At 32.5% G+C, this 16,751-nt stretch overlaps 1 protein-coding gene across 4 annotated transcripts in view; it reads left to right on the top strand.

Moving 5' to 3' along the window:
* LOC133184426 (LIM domain only protein 3-like) overlaps nt 1–16,751 on the top strand; it is a 52,836-nt gene that overhangs the window by 21,731 nt on the left and 14,354 nt on the right. For all 4 annotated transcript variants that reach the window (XM_061319527.1, XM_061319519.1, XM_061319502.1 and 1 more), the window contains exon 2: nt 7,048–7,173. In XM_061319527.1, the coding sequence (XP_061175511.1) occupies nt 7,077–7,173 (97 nt within the window). In that variant the 5' untranslated portion in view covers nt 7,048–7,076. The remainder of the gene's footprint in view (nt 1–7,047; nt 7,174–16,751) is intronic.

Genomic DNA, 16,751 nt, shown 5'->3' on the forward strand with positions numbered 1-16,751 from the left:
AAAGACTTCTTTTGTGTATAAAAGTATTCAAAATTATTTATTACATGAAAAATATCACTTGATATCCAGATCAAGTATATTGAAAGTTCATACACAATATTACATTTGATTATGGTTTAATTAGAACTGAAATTCGCACAACATGAAATGACCATGAAGGATTTGATAGCAATATTATATCGCATTACTTTATTTATTAAAACAAAATCCAGAGTCTGGCTCTGATATTAATTATCCCTGATTGTATTAGTTCTTAAGAATTCATATATTAACCCTCTAATAAATCTCAGTACATGACTGAATCAGATGTTTCTTAGGACGATGAAAACCAGGCTGATGAAAATTTGCAACTTTGATAAAGGCAGCGAAGAAAATCCTTCACATATTGATTCATTTCAAATCTTCAGAATTTAGGAACTTCATTAATTGAGAACCAATGGCATTAGATTGAAAATTTTGGCTTGATTGCTGCAATAAATCTTCAATTAACAAATTTGTGATGATATATTTGGAATGAAGAATCAATCGTTGTTGGCAATTAAAGTGTTATTAGAACATGTCGGTGTGCTGACTTTCCCATGGTGCCCCTGGAAGGATGGAAGTTTCCATGCAAAGTGACGCAGAAGCAAAGGCCTGGTCTGAAGAAAACAATCTGCCCTTATTAGTTTTACTGTTAGATTTCTCCGAAGATCGTGTTAATTCACATTTATCACACCAGAGTGGAATTCAGACCCATTTAAGGCCTTGTAATTAAATAACGTTTTGGTAAAAAATTAATTTTAGGATGTTTGATGGACGTTGAGCCTCAATCTGGATCATAGAAATTGCTGTTTTATTGTTCAAGAAATTCGTTTTAGTTTTAGTATTATTTCAGAGAAGGTATGCTTCTTTTTAAGATTTGAATATGACACACTGGTTGGTTTTGAATTATCAGTAACAAAGTTCTAATATTTCTCCCAATCAGGCATTTAAGATGTTTTTATATGAACTACAGAGTAAACTACATCATGGTACATTCACTTGCTTTCACTATTATATGAGTGCATACTGCATACCTCTGCCAGTTGAGCATTGAAGCTTATGTAGCCACAGTCCAATATAAAATCCAGCATCAAGTGGTTTAATTTGGACACATTCATGTCCACTAATGATAAACATATGCATGTATTTCATGATAAGCATTTTGTAAAACGTATGATACAATCTTGAAGGCTTCATTATAGTGATACAGATTTTGTCATTAGTAGATTGTGATATCATCCAATAATATGGAATTTTGTTTTGAAGTTGTGCAAATTTGGCCGGTCATAATGAAAGCGATACAAATATATTATTAATGGATGCAAGGTGTGAATTATTATATATAAGCTGGCTATAACCGTCCTTTGTGCAATGCAACGTTAAAAAGCAAAGCTGCATTAAAAAAAAACTTTTTTCCTCATCTTTTTCCAACATCTCTCAACATTTTATTCCTTCTAGCTTTGCTCGTGGCAGTACATATTTTCTTTAAATGTTTGTGGTAATGAACCATAATTTCCTGACATGTGTCAGAGGCAGTTGACAAATGAAAGAAAATTCCTGCTTTCTGCATTCCTGATTCAGCTTTGAAATTTAAATAATTCTTCTGGTAAATTATGATTTAATATGAAAGGCAATACAGTCTTTCAAAGGGAGATAATTAAGAAATTGGTAAAAATTTGGTGCCACCATTTAAACCACAGGGCCAGAGTAGACAAAACTTATATTAATATGTTAATGTTTCTTTTTACATTGCAGATTCAAATTTGTTCATTTCATGGCCAACAGAAGTAGATGGATCAAAGTTTTACAAAAGAATTTGTAGGAAAAAATCTGTCAGCAGGGTTATGTTTGGTCATATTATTTGCAAGCATTCACATAAATTGCGGATCAGGAGATTTGAATCTGGCCAATCCCAAGGGGGTTATGAAAAATTTGTCTAGGAACATTATAGAAAATTTTTTAAAAAAATTTCTAAAGTACTAGCTAGGACATGGTTATTCATAAACATGCAAGGATACTCAGGTAAATGCATGCAGGTTCAAGTTTGTTTAAATCATGGCACCAGGGAGTAGAGTGAGACAACAGTAAGGAGATCAGAATTTTTTATAGGAATATTGAAAGAAAAAAAAATCAAGAACAATAGGGCCAGCATGACTCAGGTGAGCATTGTGGCCCATGGGCCTCTTTTTTCAACGTTTGGCTTGTTGGATACAAAATAACAGCCTGTAATGTCACAGTTTTTTGTTTTTATTTTTTAAAATTAAAAATACATGTATAACACACAGATTTTTCATGAACACCTGTTTCTAAATTGCAATAGAATTGCTTTGGGTTATTTCTATGTGTAGGTGTCTTGATTAGCTGCTGTCTTTGTCACTACAGGCAAGCTTTAACAACCACACAGCCACCACATAGTGTGACAGCTGTGTTGTGTCATGTTGCATTGAAGAGCTAGAGCAAATGTAACGTTGCAGCGCGGTATACCCCTACGTCCCTTAAATTCTGTAAATTTTTTAAGCTCTTATGATATAATTCTGATATCTTGATGGGAAACTTAAGTCTTTATTTAAGACAAAATATGCATGAAATTGTCCATCTTATTTGAAAAACATGTTTGTAGAATCAGCCATTATTTTAAATATGATACTTTGTTTAAATGGTGTTTTGACAAATGGCATGAGGATCTTGAGACCAAAAACATGCAAAGCTCAAAGAATAATGTTTCTTGACCTTGTAAGATGTGTCATCTGGGAGTAAATGATACTTTTGATGCCGTGCATTCTAAAATACATTTAAATTGTACAGTAAAACACACTTACTGTGAAGTGCCAGGGATGAAAAGTTTTGATCAGTTATGAGTGTAATTTCTTATATGCCATTTAATTAAACTTTGTAATATGTTTTAAAAATGCAGGGAATGAAAGTTTGCTGTAAGCGTAAATTCATTATAAGTGTGTTCACTGTTTTGTTTTACTGTATGTATTATAACAGAGTGGAAATGAGAACTTTGCATTTTTTTTTTATATATCTAACAAAATCTCAGCTCAGAATTTTCATTTGAGTAATGACTTTTACCAAATACTTGTTTTTGAGTGACATTTCTTAATTTGAAGGAATTCTATAAATTCCAATAACCAAATACCAATTCCCATTGATATCCCATTTGTGCAATAGAGAAGAATTTTTGTACATTCTGTGATTTTAATGTTGACAATGCCGGGTAATAAAGTCAAATTTTCATCATTTCTTTGCAGAGAAATTGGGTTTTCAATGAATATCATTCACCAGTTTGTCCATTCAATTTCTTCTTTAATCTTTCACATTGTCCTCTTACATATTACCAGTCAAAATCAACTCATCCAGTTTTATCAATCGTATTAAATCCATTTCCTGTTGTAAGACCCTGTCATGCTCAAAACAGTAATAAGGCCAGTTATGTTGCTTGTCATAAGACTGTATTCTTTACCATTAAATTATGTTTGTCCTGAATTTTTTCTGTGAAAACAGCTTGATGAAAAATAGAAATTAATCTCCTTTTTTTTCCTTGACAAGCTTCTTGCATTTAATTGTGTTTTCAACATTTCTTTGCCTTAAGTATTATGATATCTCTGTTTGATTCAGATTGCATGGTAACAATATTATGAATTCAGTAAGTGTTTCACTTTGTTTCATTGGCTTTTTGGAAAGGTTTTGCCTAAAAATTATACACACTTAAGCCACATTGTACTTTGGGAGTTCAAACCAATGCTTTGATTTCCTCCTTGTAGTTAGAAATGTTCTTTTAATGCATCAAAAGTTCACTATAGCAAACACCTTAAAGATCAAGCATTCCTTAATGGTATTGTAAGATTGAATTGTTCATGTCCAGTCCAAAAAAAAAAAAAAAAACCAACATGATTTTGTTGTCCTTTCTTGAAGCAAAATATAGTTCATCATATATAATGCCAAGTAATTTAGAAATTAATGAAGTCAAGACAACAAAGAAAAAGGCTGAAAAAGAAAAGCTGTCATCATTGGTCTACTACAATACTTGTATTTGTTTTGATAACTGCAGATCCTTTGTTTGTAGAAATCATCCTATAACATGTATGAACTACTTTCATAGAGTGGAAAATCAGTGCTTTCCAATCTTTTTCTTGGTAATTGTTACAATAATGGGGCTAGAATTTAAGCATTTTTTTTTTATTTTGCTCTTAGAGATAACCATAAATAAAAAATTAAGGAAGCTAAATGTGAATGGGAAAGAAAATCGGAAATTTCATCATAACATAGGAATGAGGTACTACCAAAAATTTTCCTTGTAAAGATAAAGATCAACATTAAACTAAAAAACCAATTTCCATTGCCAATTTACTTGCACGTTTTTTGTTACCAATTAAGGCAATGATATGTGATAGTAAAATAAATGTTTTTTTTGTGCTGTGCCATTGACCAGGCTATATATAGTGTAAGTCATTCAAATTTTTTGGTCCTTTGTATTCTACATGACATTTGGCATTATCAAACAAACTGAAGTATTTTTAAATTAACTTCATTCAAAGATAAGCTTCTATTTTACTTAAACACTCTTTTCCTAATTTTCCATTTACTAGTAGCTTTAAATTCAAAGAAAATGAAAGAGATATCTTCATTAATTTGATACCTCAGTTTTTAAAACAGTTTTATAAAGACACTTCTAAATATTATTATCAAACTTCATATTCTGAAACACATTAGTGAGAATTCAAATGTTTTGAAAGTTTTATGACATTGGCCTTGACCTAACTTTTAATACGATATCAATAAAAGGATTAAGGACAACAGGATAATTGCCTATTTTGTCAAGTTGAAACAGGTAAAATAAAAATTTTACTATATTTTGTTAGTGCATGTACATCTCTTCAAATTTACTTAAAAGTTAGTGTGAGAGCAATACTATTCTGCATATTGTTTTTTTTTACATTGACCTCCCTTACTACCTTGACCTCAATTTCCATATCATCTGAATCCATTGTGTTGGATACAGTAAAGCACCATATCATACAACTCCACATATAGATAATTCATTGTGAAAGGAGTAGAATCATGCTAAATTTTCAGGACAGTGATGTCACATTTTGAGAAACAAGGTACATTTCGTATACTAGTACTATCCAGTACAAATCTACCTCTGGGTGGGGCATCCATGTCATATTTATGCCCCCCCCCCCTTTCGAAGAAGGGAGAGCATATTGCTTTGCTGCTGTCTGTCGGTTGGCCTGTCTGTCGGTCCTCCAACAGTTTCCGTTCATTTTCTTCGCAGAGATTGCACATACTGAAATGAAAGAGCAAGAGCCACTTAAGGCCTTTTTTGGCCCAGAGAATTTCTGAAAAATCGAAACTGCTCAGTTTTGGTTGAAAATGCAGTATTTATAACTTGGATCCTTGGTGACCATGTATCTATTGAACATGATGTAATTTTCTCTCTAGTCAATGCATTATGACGTCATAGAATGCGTCATTTTCCCCATTTCCTCTAAATTCCTTAAAAATGGCCAAAAGTTGAGGTATTTTTTTCAATATTTCTTATAGAGCACAACCTCTGATCCAAAATATGCAATTAAATAATGATCAGAAAGATCTGTTTCTGAAGATCACATAACATGTTTTAATTTTTGGATCGTGGGCTGTGCTCATATTCTTTGCTGAAGGTAGTCAAATACGCATGTTTTCTGCAAAATTCAAGAACATTGCATTTTCTCAAAGCCTGTTTTCCAATACCTGGATTCTCCAAAAAAAATTTGTTATAGGAAATGAAAGCACTAAGTCTCTACTTTATTTTGATATATGAAATGGGAGAGGGGGTGATAGTAAATTAATTGATATAAGGACAGGGCCATTTTATGCGTAAAGTGAACCTAGCTCTTTGGTATACAGGTTTATCATAAGAATTAGGGATGTGTGATTTTATCGGTATACCGGTATATCATGATTTTTAATTGCTTGATATGTATCATGACATGGAGACTAAAATACAGGCATTTAGGTACATATTTATAAATTCAAGAAATTATTCATTTATTTGTTCAATCTTTCAAATTAAATTACAGAAAGTGTAAAAATTGTTGAAAATGATAAAAGAACGTCATCCTAGCAACCAAAATTGCTTGAGTTTATTACATACTAAATAAAGAAAATGAAAAAAGTGAAGTTATATTTTTCCAGCATATTTAAAGAAAAAATAATGAATATTCATTTAAAATCATTGTAAAAATTGCTTGTAAAATTATCATGATATTAACGTGATATATGGGGAAAAAATCGTGATATATCGCGATAGGAGATTTTTGGTGATACCCATCCCTTATAATAATATCTAGGTCAAGTTCTGTTTTGGATACGATCGAGCAATTTTTGACAGAGTAATGCCCCTTGGACTTTGAAAAATTCCAGTTATTTGCATTTTCCGTTCATTTTCTTCAAAGAGGTTGCACATACTGAAATGAAATTTGGTTACAGATTTATCATAAGAATATCTAGATCAAGATCTGTTTTGGGTACGATCAAGCATTTTTTGACAGAGTTATGCCCCTTGGACTTAGAAAAATTACAATTTTTGCAGTTTCCATTCATTGTCTTTGCAGAGGTTGCACATACTGAAATGAAATTTGGTATACAGATTTATCATAAAAATATCTAGATCAAGTTCTATTTTGGGTAGGATTGAGCAATTTTTGACAGAGTTATGCCCCTTGGACTTCGAAAAATTCCAATTATTTGCATTTTCCGTTCATTTTCTTTGCAAATATGTTGCACATACTGAAATGAAATTTAGTATACAGATTTTTCATAAGAATATCTAGGTCAAGTTCTGTTTTGGGTACAATCGAGCATTTTTTGACAGAGTTATGCCCCTTGGACTTAGGAAAATTTCAATTATTTGGAGGGGGGGGGGGATAAGTGTTTCACAAACATCTCTTGTTCTAGTTATACTACTGACAGTTAGTGCTGAAGCCATTGCTCAGTAATGTTTGTAAAGTAACTTTGAATTTCTTTTAATGTTTTCAGAGGATGGGAAGAACAATGGAGAGAGTGAAATGTGTGAGACCACGACGGTCATCATTGACACCAGCAACATCAAGGTAGAAGATGGGGGACTTATTCATCTGGAGGAATGCCCAGAAGATGGTGAAAGTAAGTCTGCCTTTCAATTTTAACAAAGTCATGATGAGTGTTATCTCCAAAGTTAAGGGAGTGAATTTAATAGGTAGGTGATTTTCAGTTGCCTGAACATACACTGAATTTCAGAAGCTGTAGAAACTTAAGGAGGTACTGTAAAGGGTCACTGTTGCCTGATGAATTGAATTCATTTCAGCTTTGTTGCTTCCCGGGTGATGACAGCAACAACAGCAACATTTTAAAAATGTGAAACACAAAAATATTTAACAAATTAAAATAGAATTTAAATAAAACAGCATGTTTGAAAATGTATCCCTTAGTATACTACACACAATGAAGTTGGAAAGGGGGAAGGGGGGTTACACTGGAATCACTGTCTGTCTGACTGTCTGCCTGTAGTATAGCTTTTAAATTAGCCTTTAGATCACTTCCTGTCTTCTTTCATGAGGTATCTAAGCCAAACTTGGCAGATGTAAGCATCTGTGGATACTTCATCAATAGATGGTTTTATTGAGCCTTGATATGTGTATCAAACCTGTTAGGACAACTTGAGTTGAGTTTTCACCAGACAGCCTTTATCTGTCAAGATATTGCTTTATTAAACAGAAATAGGATTATGTGATATTGAAATGTAATAGAACTCCATTTTCAAAAGGTATCTTTCAGTGAAATCTTTTTCAGGTGGAGCAAGTCATGTAGAAGTAAATATGTTATATATCAAAGTACTTTTATCCTAAATTGTATTGTTTCAAAATGCATTTCTGTGTTCTTTGAAAGCTAATCTGAGCTGAAATTATTATACTGAAATATCATCAATCTGGTAAAGAACTTCCTCATTTTTTAATTTTTTTTTTAAAAATTGTCAATCAGTGAAATAGAAAATACACCTCAACTTCACTACATCAAATAAAATTCAAAAGTGATAAATTTTAGTCCCCCCCCCCCCCCCCCCCCCCCCCCGTGATCTTTTTTTCTTCAAGATATTAACACAGTTCTTGTAGTCTTCTATGGATGGAATGCCCAGGAATATCAAGAAGTCATTGTCACCAGGAAATTTTGCACAAAATGGGTTAATAGTTCTAATTATAAACTATAATCTGTTTAGTAAAATCAAAGGGAAATGGTAATTTTAGGATTAAACTTCATGTAATCTCTGATAGTCTTGTGTACTTTGAGTCTCTTTCCTGCTTCCTAAACTCCCCTTTTCCTCTTCATTTTGAATTTCAAGTAACATCTTGCATTTGGCAAAATCGTTAAGTACTTTCATTAAGATTGAACGTTTTCTTTTTAACAAGACCATTGTGATGTCTTATGCAGGTATGTTTTTTTTTTAATGGTGATAGAAAAGAAATCATTTGTTCTTAATTAAATAGCTGGTTTTATTCTATGAAGTATTTGGATAGTATTTGAATACACAAGATCTTATAACTTTTAGTAATACATTTATACATGTATCTGATACATTATAATTTATATCCAATAAGGATATTTTTAGGTTATTAACCTTTTTATAATTTAATTCCAATAAGAAAACAGGTTGTTTACATTTTTACTCTTTTTAAGTAATACCTAAAAAATATCAATAATTAACTTTGATAATAAAATTCCTCTAATAAATGAAAAAAAAAATAGGTGTGTAAATGAATTCTCATAACTCTTCCAGAAAAAAAAGATATCTGTGCACGATAATGGAGCATTGTAGACTTAATTTTGTTACCTGATGAAATATACATGCATTTTGCAAATTCATGGATTTCTAAAGGTATCTTGAAATAGAAAGGGTGTTTCTGGATGCAGTACAAGAAAATGCATAAATTTTTCGTTAATTCCATCCACAGAGTAATTATTTCGTCTCCTAATGACATTAATCACAGCCGATCTTTAGGCTTAAGCCTGAAATGTGAGGAATATATGGGAACACTTTTATCAAGATTAAAGTTTTTTTCTGGAAGCAAGGGGAGAGAATCATATATCACCCTGACAATCAGGGGGTGGATCCAAGCAGGTGATTTACCACAGAAAAAAATGAGTCTGACAGGACTGCTCAGGTTACTGTCAATGCTGTTTGGAATTAAGACATAATGTCCGGGGAATCTATTTCATGCGCTGGGTTTTATAGGGTCATTTACAGTCATTAGGAAGTTCTGTACAATCATGGGTGTTTATGGGCCACTGTTGACGCTTCATTAGTACTGATCATTCACAGCAGATGGGAAGTGGCTCATACATTTAAATTGTGGCATTTTCCAGTGCAGTGAGCATTGCACAAAAATAAAGGTGTCAAAATCTAATGGTTGTATTGACATCAAGGTATTAATGGAATAAACAGGAATTGTGTATTGGCTGTTTGACTTAGAAATGACTGAGAACTTGAGAATGTTGTAAAACAAGATTGTCAGAATGCATTTATGATGTAATCATTGCATCTCATGCTTTGCATCTGTTACTGCATTATCAAATGTATTTGATTTTGTTTGTTGCAAAAAAAAATTAAAATCACAACTTAAGAGTACTATCTTCTTATTTCTGAAAAAAAAGAAAGAATGAGGGCGTACAAGGGGAGGACGATCCCCCACTCTGAGACAATATATTTCTCAATTTTCATAGTTAATGAAAACAGTTTTATAATGTCATCTTTAACATATTTGATTCTTTTATATTTTATTGAATTGCTTATTGATTGATAATTTGTTTTTAAGTTGACAGTTAAGAATATATCTAGTAGAAAGTTGGGCCTATTGAAACCATATAAAATTGATTTTTGAATATGAGTGGGTCAAGTCTCGATTCTACAATTAAAACATTTAAATGATGTGAAAGTGAATATAGACTCCTTTTTTATGTTTCAGAAACAAAGTTGGAATTTGATCATATTCCATTTGAAAATTGAGGTTTTTTGAAAAAAGAAAAATCTAATGCTAATTTGTTAAAGAAGACATTATCAAAAAAATAATTTTGGGAAAATATAAGTTTCACTCAGTCTATGTGAAAGACATAGGACCGTTGGACCTGACCGATGTGCAGTGCCTCTGGTCCGATGCGTCATTTTTACACCGGACCAGAATGTTCGATGTCTCAGCGTCTGGTTTTGAGCTTTACTATTTTGATGCTGAGTCATTCAAATGTTTGTTATAAATAAAAAAATATCGCACAAATCCAAATACGTAAATGAATTGATTAAAACCGCATGGACCATCTACAGTAATAAGATTTCCTTGGTTCTGCATTTTCACGTATTTCACTTTTTTACATTAGGTTTTTCGGTCTGACAAAATTCGGTTCGGTCCTGTGTGTTCATTGATTACACAGGACCGAATGTCCTGTGTGGTCCAAAAAACTTTCGCATAGACTGGTTTCACTATGAACATTGAAAATTGAGAAATATATTCACTCAGAGTGAGGAATTGTCCTCACCCTGTACACCCTCATTCTTTCTTGATTAGGAAAGATACGTTTTTTTTTTCGGTTCCTTCTACAGATGCATTATATCATTCAGCTACAGATGCATTAATATCATTCAGAAAGTAAAATTTTTAAGCAGCAGTTTCTTCATCCGTATGCAAAGCATTTGTTTGAATGACTATATCTTTTACATTTTGCAAAGGAATACTGTAAATGTGTTACATTTGGCTGTGTACTCTATCTAATGCTTTTGGTGGAAAACAGCTTCTGATTAATCAAGTACATTGCTAAATATCTTATTTATATTGATAATAATGTAAACATTCAGAAATGCATTAAATAAAATCCTAGCCAACTTGTTGAAAAATGAATTTCTGCCAAATATCATACATGCTAAACATAATTTTATTTTCAGTAGTCTGATATATTAAGTCATATTTCTTGTTAAAGAACTTTTTAAGCAAACCAATTTGCATTATATTAATATTACTCTGTGCCTATACTGGGTACAAACTTACTGAAAGAAAACTTGTTTTGTAAGCTTACATTGTATTTGAATTTTTGTACTATTCATGTGTACATTGCTTAGATAAGAGCAGACAACTCCAATATTAATCAGACTCATTTCTGTACAATACTTTTTCTATTAGAAAGCAATCAATCAGATTTGTAATGTCAATAGTAGCAGCCCATTAAGGATGGGCAATTATGAAAGTTTCTAACTGAAATCCCTCCACAAAAGGCATCTTCTAATTAGAGAGATCAAACAATTCCGTCACCTCCATTCTATCACTGCCACAGAGTCGGCAAATTATCCCGCCCGGCTTCCATGATAAATTCATCAGTAGCTTGCTGGTTTCACTTCCCCTAAATTTGCTATTGACAATTTCTGGTTCATTGCAGGAGAAAGAATTAATCACTTGGTTTCTTGTTAGATTTCTTATGGGGCTATTTTCGTACTTTATTTTTAAGCGGCTTACCCAACATGCGATTTGGTCCATAAAATACGAGCATTGTACATGGTCGCTTTAGATTGATTTTTTTTTAACAGAGTTCATTCCCTTTGTATGTCTCATTAGTAATGACTCTTAAAATTAGCTTTTAAAGCTCATTCTCCGCAGAGTTAACTAGTTGATAGCTATACCCAGTGTCTATGTATTTGAATTTTGATTTTTAAACCAGGTTCATCTGTTTTTGTAACAGCACTGGTTGGATTGAAACTGTAGAGATTTCTTAGATATTGTTTTAAATGATTATGATATGTTTACTTTAAAATTTATATTTTGTTTTGTATATGCATATATTTTATGTATTCCATAAGATAAACTGCTTAGTCACATCATATAGGTCTTCAAGTTCTGCACTGCACATTTTGATAATATCAGATAAATGTGCTATGTTTGGACCAATAATAACTTCCTTTATTCTACGCAGTGCCCATTCAGAGTTGGGAATGAGACATGAACAGAATGTAGCAAATAGAACTGATTTGTTAAACTTTTTTTTTAAGTATCTTAGATGAATAATCAGTTCCAAATTTATGGAATCTTTACCAATAAGGGAAATGGATAAAAAAAAAAAGTCTGCAATCTGATGTTGGTTTTTTGGGGTTTTTTTTTTGGAAAATTCAACAATTATGAGTTAGTTCCTACATCATTCGTAATAATACTTTTTGAGTGATGAGAAGGTTTGATTGATATCAGTTCAGGAAGAAATAACAAGAGACATATTGTAAGACTAGATGGAGGGAAAAGGAAAGGAAGAATGCTGGCCTAAAGGCATGAAGGAACGCAGGTGTCACTGTAAAGAAAGGGAGATTTGTGCGAATTGAACACAACCTCATCCAAATCACTCAATACAGAGTTCCTGTTACTTCAAGACTACATTAGCAGCAATTCTGCAGTCAACATTCAAATGTAAAGTTTTCTCAAACTTTGGGATGTGTTTATGGCATTAATTGTGTATGTACAAGGGAAGGCAATTTTTGGCTAAACCTCTTATGAGTGTTTGTGCTTCCGTGGTAATGAGTGTTGTGTTCTTTCGGTCGAACAGGCTTAGATGCATCTCCCGCTCTTTGTCTTTTTCCAAATTTGATGCTGTTTCTCTGTACTCCGTGAAAGAAATCGGTCTTAATCTGACTCCATGGTCCAAATGTCTTATCAGATAAACGGGATGAAAAAGAAATGCATTTACAGATTTATGAACAAATGTCGGTAATCATAAATAACGCACCATTTATCACTCATTTACTGTAAGCCCGCAATCAGATCACTTCCATGCTTATACTTCTCAATCAGAAAATTTATTTGATAAAGATCATTTGATTCGTCCTCGCTTCCTCCCAGGATGCATTGTGTGGTCGAGAAAATGAACATGCTTTATTGATATTTTTGTCAAGAAAACTATTTTCTACCAAATTGATTGATTCACTTTCGGCCATAAATTCCGACTTTTGAATTAGGAGCCCCCTATTGTTGATCTCTCCACATTAGCTGTCTTTGTGAGACCCTGAAATGCTTATATTGGCTGCGCAAATTGACACTACATCAAGTTAAAAAAAGAAACTGGTTGTTATTAGATTTATTTTAGAAGAAAATGTGTAGATTGATGGGCAGTGTCTCAGTTGTCTCCCTTTGCTTTGAGCTTCTCCTAATATCCTCTCCCACACTGTGACAGAGACAGGAAAATTTAGTAAAATTGATGTACATTTTAGCTTTTCAAGCCTCTTCAATCTTAAGATTTATTTATATTTTCTGGAGTATACATCTCATTTTGAAGATATTTTATTATGTATACACAATATTAATTTTTCAATGAAATGAAACTTTAACTGTGGCTATTCCCAAGAGCAAGTCTTATTAATTTGAAACTTTTGAATATGTTCCTTATTTTTTTTTTTTTTTAAAAAAGCCATGAGCATACTCAGTATACAGGGTTATTTTCACCCCATGTTATTTTTGCCACTTCATACTTGCAAATAATTTTGCCCATTTTAAATTCGCCCAATCACACTTCTGTTTCGAAATTAAACTGTGTTTTTTAAATTCGCCCCGTTTTAAATTCGCCCACCTTTGAGTAAGGTGAAAGGGGCGAAAATAAAACGGGGGCAAAAATTTCCCTGTATACAGTATTTGGATGTTTCAACTTTCAAAATATGTTTTAACTAACAGTTTAACAGTGTAGACAATATTATCTACTCTTCCCAAGTAAAATAGCCATATTTTGCTTTTGATTTCAATGTATTTGTGTTAAATATAGTTCCCAAATTTTCGTTCATAATATCTGATTCTGTTGGATGAGAGTGTTTAAATTTAATTGTTTATCCCAAAAGACTATTGAGAGTAGATAGACACAGACCATCTCATTGTAGCTCACTTTGAAATCTAATTTCCCAAAACTTGCCAATGTAATTAACTTTTTTCATAGATTATAAGTGTATGTCTATTATAGTCTACACAGAGAAAATTACTTTATGGTAATTTGGGCAACCTTGCAAATAGATGAGAAATGTTCAGAATTTCTTGTCTGCGACATTCATCTTGAAATCTACTTTTGTGTAATAGATATGGTGTGTGACAGTTCTAGCAATTTCACGGACCCCCTATAGGGGCTGAAGTACAGAGCAGCAGAAGCATATAAAGCAATCAATAGCGCACGGCAATAACTATGGAAATGAAATGAATTAAAAAGTGTCAACAACTAATCTGGACAAACCTCGACAAGATTTACACGGAAATTAATTTAGTTTTCTGAATTTTGAGGTGATATTAACAATGTCATTAGAGGCGCGGCCGTGATGGGATTCCACAGAGACTGTTCGAACTCGATTGTCATTTGATTGCTGGTAATGACAGGCCCAATGATTCAAAAATTATGACTTGTGGACTTTTTCTATTATGATAGGATTAATGCAAACATCAACAATGGATTAAACATTTCAGCTATTAATCTGATGTAGCTTGTCACTGATGCTGCAGATTTTTCGCTACAATTGGACATCAGGCGGTGTTGAAACGTACAGCATCCTAGCAAATTACATGTCTAAATGAGCTCTTCTATGCAAATAAGACTTCCGGGCTAATTTTACTTGGGGCTGTGTCGTGATTAATTTGAAACCTTTTTGGGGGAATTAGATCTGCAGGACTTGTAAACATTCACGTAGAAAAAAAAATTAATTATATCGTTAATATGTATCAATTCTTCATCATGAAATAAAAACATTTGCTTTATGAATATTTACATAGCTATTTACTTTTTCTTCTTTTTTATAATGTTTATAATAACAAAACCACAACCAGAGGGAAAATGGTCATGTTTTTTATGTTTTCGCAACATTTTTCTATTAAAAATGAAAAAGAAATTCAATATTTGATATAATGGTATTCCATTGTTTCATTTCCATAAGGTTTCATGCTGTACTTTATGTTAAAAGACAGATTAAATATTTTTTTTCGTAGCACCTGAGGTTAAAAAAATCTCGACACCTTAACCATGGATATAATTAATTTCACGTATCAATGTGGGCCGAGTGCTTTAATTACATAATTGCTTATGAAAATTTCATGCCTGATTAATTCTGTAAAGTTTTTATGGGACTTTGTCAGAATACAGAACTCTTCAACAGCGAAATATAGTTAATCAAAGGCCATAAAATTTTGATGCTGTATTGACAGTGAGACCTGATGAATGGGGGTAAAAAAAAAATTCCTGCTGAGTTTTCTGACGAGAAAATTAATCAACTCAAACAGAGAGTACCTTTCCTTCTTGTCAAAAAATTAATTTGTCACAGCGTGATAACTAAGTTGGGGCTAAATCTTTCTCATTAGGAAAGCTTCATTTATGGGCTTTTTTTCTGCTTTTATCTGCATTTTTCACGTTTATTGATACGGGGGAAGGCTATTACCTGGATGCGTGATTTTATCAGGGGTGTTGAGGTGTGGAAGAAGAGGTTACTTTTCCCCGCAACAAAAAGCTGATAAAATTTTCATATTGCCACATGGTTATGGGTATGGTTCCTAGATGAAATTAATTAACGAGCACATTGTCCACCTTCACCAAATTAGAAACTGCCATTACACTATCTTTCCTGTTGTAAAACCAAGGAATAACTGTATCTCGGAAGCCTTAATTGGTGATGAAGAGTTATCTAATATCAGGCTCATTCATAACAAGAAAACAAAAATGCTTTGAGGTAGAAAATTTTTATTTGATAGAAATTTTAAATTAAAGTCATAATGGGCAGTGATATTTCTTGTGGTTTGAGCCATGGTTAGGTGGTTTCGGTAAAGATAAGGTGGGGTGGTTTTTTACTTGTGTTTAACTCTCACTATCATTTTCATCGTTTGACAAAGAGCAGTGCAGATAGCTATTATAGAAATTTTTTTTGAAGGAGAAGTTTTAACCAATTACTAGGGCATGATTTATAGCTTGTGTGATTCTCAAATTAAGTGGAAATAAACCCCACTGAGGGTTTTTTAATTAAGTTCTTTGCATGAAGAAAATTGAAGTATATCATTTTGAGATAAACAAAGTGGGTGAGAAAAAGAGGGTTTTTTGTACAAACATTCTCTTCCTCATTTCTCAGCAAACACCAATTAAACTTTCACATTGAACATGCAGTTGTTTGAAAATACAAACCATCAAACCTTTTTAAGCAAAATTAGGCAATGATACATGTATTGTTAAAATTCCTTTGGTAAAAAGGTTTGAATTCTGATCACTTAATAAGAGGGGGGGGGGGGGACCATGGAATAGGGGTACATGTTCTTCAATATTTCCCTGTAAAATTTGATGAAATACTTCATATCAGTTTTTGCACTACCCTGCCATTGTATTTGAATCACTGTTAATGATCAATGGCATTAATTTTGTTTATCACATTTTGATGTTAAATACAGCATTTTATTTTTAAAGCATAGGTATTATTTGTCAAATGGATCACATAAAAAAATGTGTCTTACAGGTACTGCCATGTAAAAATATTATGGTGTTTACTGGCAACTGAAAAGTCTGATTGTCTTGAAAATTATAAAAGCTGGAAAGATTTAAAGTAAATTAATTTTGTTTTCTTCTAGAGGGTTTAACACAGAGAGATACAATTGTAGGAAATGACACACACACACTCTCTCTCTCTCTCCATTTGTTTCAATGCAATGTACTTTTTGTATTTTGATCATTATAAAGATTGGTGA

The sequence above is a fragment of the Saccostrea echinata genome, unplaced genomic scaffold (assembly GCF_033153115.1).
Source record: "Saccostrea echinata isolate AGI-Se365-2 ecotype Australia unplaced genomic scaffold, CSIRO_AGI_Sech_v1 ptg000001l, whole genome shotgun sequence".
In the NCBI taxonomy this organism is placed as follows: domain Eukaryota; kingdom Metazoa; phylum Mollusca; class Bivalvia; order Ostreida; family Ostreidae; genus Saccostrea; species Saccostrea echinata.